Below are 6439 nucleotides of genomic sequence, written 5' to 3'. Positions count from 1 at the left end.
CCTTATATCCACCCTATGAGACAGAATTTAAGGTGTAACGACATGTCTTAACGAGCATGTTTATAAATCTCTTATGAAGTCTGAACATACTGTGCTCATTCTGCCCCCAAAAATACAGTAAAGCAACCAAGAAGAATCATGGGGAAGAAATATGATTTCTAGTTATATTACATCTCATAAAAGATAGTTTGTAAACCAGATTTGTAAACCTTCATATATACGATCAACTACAAACTAGAGTAGCCCCGCTACTGAATCTGATCAGTCCACAGTACAATAGGTTTGGCTGCAAGTCATTTGTTCAAATGATTCCCTTCCCTTCAAGTGAAACCAACAGCTCTATCCATTTCCTCCAGATTCTTTAAAGATCTTTTGAAGGGGCGTGAACAAGGGTAACACAGAGAGAACAACTTAATAGAATGAAAAGCAACAATATATCCACCAACATTCATTCATTCATTCATCAGCATCAAAGTTTGGGACTGACGTTTTTCTTGTCTGCGTAACATGACCAGGAAAAACTCCAGGCCCTAAGCATAGTGCATTTCATTCGCTGGAGCAGCCGACACTCAGAAAACAGTGTAACTGTTGGACTCCCCATATCCCGCCTCCTGCAAGTACTGCTCAATGTTGATTGGTTCAGGCACCTTGAAGACTTTGTCGTTGGCACTCTTCTCTCCTGACTGGAGCTTGCGGTCGACCTCAGCCAATGAGGCGCGGTCTTGCTCCTTCCATTGGCAGCAGGCCTTGATGATAGAGTACCTGTGAGAGAAGAGTGGGAGTGATTTAGTGAGAATTCCAAATTGACCATAGGCCCCGCCCCCCACCAAAAGACACATTTGTTATCATGTAATAATAACGTCTTAGATAGTAGTGGACATTTACAGTGAGTTGGAGCAGTTGGCTGGCTTCTTTAGTGTTTTTCCTCTCTGGTGAAACTGCAGAAGCTCGTTCACTAAGATATCTGAAAACGGAGCATCACCTGAGCGAGAGAGAAAGAATGTAAGAGAGAGAGAGAGAGAGAGAGATCCCGGATGATACTGAGGAGATTGTAGCCCAGAATAATCACGGAAATCCACAGAAGTATCTGTACAGTATATAATCATTTGATCAGACACAAGACACCTTCAGACACGAGGTTGGGCTGATTTCAGCTTTTCTGAGAGGCGGTAAACACTGGCAAAAACGTATCTCATGACAAGAACACTGAAAGAACATTGTAACTTACCCAGGGTTGCCATTTCATACAGCAGGATACCAAACGACCAGCTAGAGAGGGAAAGACAAACTTCATTTAGTTGGAAAATTGCTTCCAGTAAGCAGTTGGAACAAACTCCCTGAAGAAATCAAACAGGCCCAAACCCTTAAAATATTTAAATCTAAGCTAAAAAAAAACTTCATGTTTTGCAGCAGTTATGATTAAACACAAACACTTCTATCAATGTCTTTTTTCCATTAACTATTGTCTTTTTAAATGTTTTATCTATTTACTTCTTATATTTGCTTTTATTCATTGTAATTTTTATTTTCTTACTATGCTCCTCTTGCTGTATTTTTAAATAATGTATGTAAAGCACTTTGAATTGCCCCTGTTGTATGAAATGTGCTATACAAATAAACTTGCCTTTCTTAATTTAATGATGTTCCATTGATAGAGCACCAGCTCTGTGGGTTACATTTAACATGTCAACTTCCTCCTAGCCCGTCTTTGTAGCCTATTCAGAGAAAGTCTTGTTTAAGACGGCTTGGGTGTGAAGTTGATCTGAGACCAGGTATTGAGAGTTGGTTGTCAACGGGGCCATGTTAGCCCAATGAGCAAAAAAAGCCCAGGCCATACCTCTGGGAGCTCTCAGGGGAACATCATTCTCTAGGTCTCACACAAGGTTACCAATCAGTTGAGTGTAGCTCAGAGAGCCACCTCTACTAGAGAAGGTTTCGTTGATCTATCTGCACATACACTAACTACGATTAATACTACGATTAATACTGAAGACGAAGATGCTGAGCCTTGGAACGTCTACAGACGTTCTGGAGAGTTGAACACAATCTCATAACTCTTTCATTTCTAAGGCATTTATGGCGGGCACAACTCACACATCACTGCTCTGACTAGCAGGTCTCCTGGCCAATAGTTCCGGGGCCTTCCATTTCTTCATGCCAGGATCTTCAGTCTGATTGGCTCCCGGGTTCTTCCTGTTGTAGACCCCATCCAGTCCCCACAACTTTGCTGTCATCTCCCGGCTAACCAACACACTGTGAGCACGGACGTTGCCATGGAGAAGGTCTCGACTGTGTAGGAACTCCTGTGGGATGAGAGAGGGAGACACGGGAGAGGGTTAGGGTTCAACTGCACTAACATGGAGGAAAAAAACTAACCTATTTCTTGGTACAGGGTATCCGCGGTGTCTTGAAAAGTATTAAAAGTTGATAAATCAATTTTGGGAAAATCAAGACCCATAATAAATAAGTATTAAAAAGTCTCATCACGATTTTATGAGGTCTTGAATTTTGTTGGTATTTTTCTGAATTAGACTCTGTCCAAAGAGTTTGAGTCCTAAAAACCTTTAGTAAAAATTCGTGAATTTATTAGTTTTATTAAAAAAACAAAGATGAACCAGAAATTCTGTTGTATGATAATGGTCTAGTCTATTGCAAACTAAAACTGTTAAGTTAAAGGTGTCACTGATGTAAACGGTTATAGCTCCAAGTGGCGGTGAGGTCTGGAAAAATATTGACAAGTTCTTTAAAAAGTCTTAGAAAGGTATTGAAATTAACCTCAAGATTCCTGTATATACCCTGAGTAGGTAACATCGATACGGCTGTTCTAGTGTCAACTGTCACTTAGATCCAACTGTCACTTAGATCCAACTGTCACTTTCAAATTAACCTCAAGATTCCTGTACATACCCTGTGGTAGGATTCCTGCTTTCACCTATCCTCTGTTGTCAGATCAGTGCAAATGAATAAGAGGCGGAGGCAGTGAGAGGAAGACACTTTAGGCTATTGGGATTTACAGTACACGTACAGTGTCATGTCTTAACTATGGCTCCAGACTGACTAGGTAAGGATCTATTATTAGACATGTAAACATGGTATGCTTATTTAGAATCAACATTGTTGTACAATGCAGTAATGTGTTATTATTATGGTGTGCTTATTTAGTGTAAGCAAAGTAGATGGTTATACAAGGGGACTTCCGTCAAGGAACATTGACATGCACCCCCCCACCCGAAAGGCGCTATATAAATAAAGTTTCACTTCACTTCACTTCACTAAGGAGGTCAGGACAGGGTCATACAGAACTACGGTTTGACCCATGTTTATGCATTGCTGATTTGAAAGTCAAAGTGGCAAACACATGCCAGACACATCATCAACCATACATGATCATACTAACCAGGGCGGAGGCCACCTGTTTGGCCATGGTAAAGATGCGTCTCTCTGTCATTTCACACTGAGGCTCCCCAGTAGCACTCTCCTGATAAGACAAAAACACAAACATAGCATTCCTTTACACACCTAGAACCATACTCATCCCTAAAGCCTCATAGTTAGAGACGCTGACATGGTATGGTGATAAATCTACTGTGTACGGTTTCTCTCACATTGACTGTTATGTCAACTAAAGACTCCATATATGCAACAAAACAGCTTTTGTAGACTACATCATCAGTGATGCTATACATGTTGCTTTATTTGCCCTTCTTAAGATAATGTGAATCAGGGGTTATGGAATAACACATAGGCTAGTGCCTATTGGCTAACATAGTTCTCACTCGTCCTACCGATCGACACCGCCACAGGTAACTGAGGAGGTCTCTGTTCTCCAACTCCTCGATGACCGTGACCAGCGGGGCACGCAAAGAGACCACGCCCAGCAGCTCTGGCAGGAAGGGGTGTGGCCCCAGCTGTGACAGGAAGGAAGCGAAACCCAGGAAGTTCTGCCTCTCTGTGGCGCTCGCCGAATCTGAGGAAGACGAGGGAAAAGAGGAAGAGAGGGACATTTGATTACCCACTTCCACATGGTTTTTCCCAAATGTAATCTGGCCACGTCATCAATAATGGCTCAACTTCTTATATTGTCAAAACCCCAGTATCAGATATAAGGTTGGAATGATGTTACTGAAAAGAGAGTTTTCAGAAGCACCATAATCATGTTATAGAGACAAAGTTTCACAAAGTACAAGTCATCGACTGCTAGAACTAAGGTGGTTGTCCTTGGTCTTTACTCATGGATACCCACAGCAGCTACCTGCCACACCTATTTGACAGTAACACACTAACACACCCATGAAACTAGGGAACAACCTTGATAACGACCCTAGTAGGCCCATCTAAAGGCCACACCCTGACCCCTCTCACCATTGAGCACTCTGAGGACCACGTTCCTGTTGTCCATGCGAGCCCTGTAGAGGGAGACGGCTAGGTCGGAGCGCAGGGAGAAGGCCGAGGGCAGGGGGGAGACCAGGTTGAAGGATTCGGGCAACCGTTGGCGAGGCAGCTCCCTGGGCTGAACAATGGGGTTGAACGTGGGGGCGAAGGGCTGGGGCTGGGGCCGGGGCTGGGGCTGAGGCTGGGGCTGGGGTTGGGGTTGGTGTTGGGGTGGGGAGCTGGGTGGCAAGGAGGGGGAACTCACATGGAGGGAGAGGCGACTGGAGGACTGGGTGTGTGGGGGGGAGGGGAAGGTGGAGTAGGAGGAGGGGATGTCCAGAGCTATACTCTCATGCTCCAGAGGGTTAATGCCCGGAGGAGCTGAGGACGGAGGAGAGAGGGAGAGAGGGAGAGGGAGGAGAGGAGAGAGGGAGAAGGAGGAGAGGAGAGAGGGAGAGGGAGGAGAGGAGAGAGGGAGAGGAAGGATAGAGATCGTTACTAGTGCAAACACACAGGCAAGCATTGACTAATCCTTCTGTACACCGGACCCACACACCATTATTCCCTTTCAACAAACACATTCTCATGTTTCAGTCATGAACATACTTTGCATACACTACCCTGTCACACACTAATAAACGATAACACATTCTCACGCAACTTTTCAATCCTTTTACAACTGTCACACTCACCGTCGATGCCGTGCAGCTGTCTCCTGGAGCGCTGGGGTCTGCTGTTGGTCTCCGTAGCCCGCGGTCGAAGACGCTCCACCTTCTCAGGACAGTACTTGAGCAGGATGATGAACACCAGCGTGACCACGAAGCTGGCCAGCAGCAGGACGGGCACGACGATCACTTCCTGCTCGTACACACGGACCTCTGAGGGAGAGGGTAGAAGACGGGAGAATCCCACGTCACATTCACCTTGTGACTTGAGGAGTACCAATATCTTGGAATATGAGTATTGTATAATAGGAATAAGCCAGGGATGTGTGTGTGAGTGTGTGAGAGAGAGAGAGAGAGAGAGAGAGCGAGACTCACCACATATTGTGTCTCCCTGCTCACAGAGGGAGTCTGCCTGTGACATCCTAAAAGCAACAAAGCAGAGTATGGATGAGACATGAGGTCTAAAAACAGTGGTACCTCTGCTGATATTGTTGACATGAGTGTGCTCTCCAGTCATCCCTATCCCAGTGTGAGTGGGACCAGTGACACCAGCTGTGTGACATGAATGATTGAGCCAGCTGATCCTATATATGTGACCATTCCCACAATAAAAGTTGCTTCCTTGATAACATGAACCCTGTCTGACAGCGTATGATTCCTCCGTTCACAGTGTGTAGTCCGATTGTTATGGTTTTAGCCAATACGCAATAACCAAGATTTAACAGATATCATTGTTGCTTTTTTCAACATCTCTGAAAACGAATCCTGTCCCTTGTTTCCCATAACCCTCTTCCAATAATTCAAGTAAGCCATGATGTTGCTTTTCAACGGTAAACATTGAGGTGTCAGAGACAGATTGTCTGGAGGAGGAACATTCATATAACACACTATAAAGAAGTGAAGTGAAACTTTATTTATATAGCGCCTTTCGTACACGGATGCAACTCAAAGCGCTTTGATCATACAAGAAGAAGAAAGTCCAGCTGTCTCCCAGGATCCTCCTGACCAACGTGATCCTGACAATTCTACCGCTGAAAGCATCCTCACCCACAGCATCACAGTGTGGTACGGCAACTGCGATGTGTCCGACTGGAAGGCCCTGCTCACACCGCTCAGTGTATCATTGGCACCCAAACTCCCTACCAGTCCCTCCAGGCAAAACCCGATGTCGGCGGAGGGCGGCAAGCATCATCAAGGATACCTTGCACCCCCAACCATGGTCTGTTTGACCCCCTACCATCTAAGAGACTCAGGAAGTACAGGATCCTCGGGTCTGTTTGACCCCCTACCATCTAAGAGACTCAGGAAGTACAGGATCCTCGGGTCTGTTTGACCCCCTACCATCTAAGAGACTCAGGAAGTACAGGATCCTCGGGTCTGTTTGACCCCCTACCATCTAAGAG

General features: G+C 45.1%; 1 protein-coding gene across 1 annotated transcript; it reads right to left on the bottom strand.

Moving 5' to 3' along the window:
- Nucleotides 1-569: 569 nt before the first annotated feature.
- styk1b (serine/threonine/tyrosine kinase 1b) lies at nt 570-5457 on the bottom strand (the record flags this gene model as incomplete). The annotated part of the gene is made up of 9 exons (XM_080540545.1): nt 570-762; nt 886-982; nt 1229-1269; nt 2095-2303; nt 3398-3478; nt 3786-3967; nt 4363-4752; nt 5064-5249; nt 5412-5457. The coding sequence occupies 9 exons, from the start codon at nt 5455-5457 to the stop codon at nt 570-572; spliced, it is 1425 nt and encodes a 474-aa protein (XP_080396671.1).
- Nucleotides 5458-6439: the final 982 nt, after the last annotated feature.

Source organism: Nansenia antarctica, assembly GCF_963989245.1.
Source record: "Nansenia antarctica genome assembly, chromosome: 10".
In the NCBI taxonomy this organism is placed as follows: Eukaryota; Metazoa; Chordata; class Actinopteri; order Argentiniformes; family Microstomatidae; genus Nansenia; species Nansenia antarctica.
The sequence above is the reverse complement of the archived record's forward strand: the minus strand, read 5'-3'. Positions and strand labels throughout refer to the sequence as shown.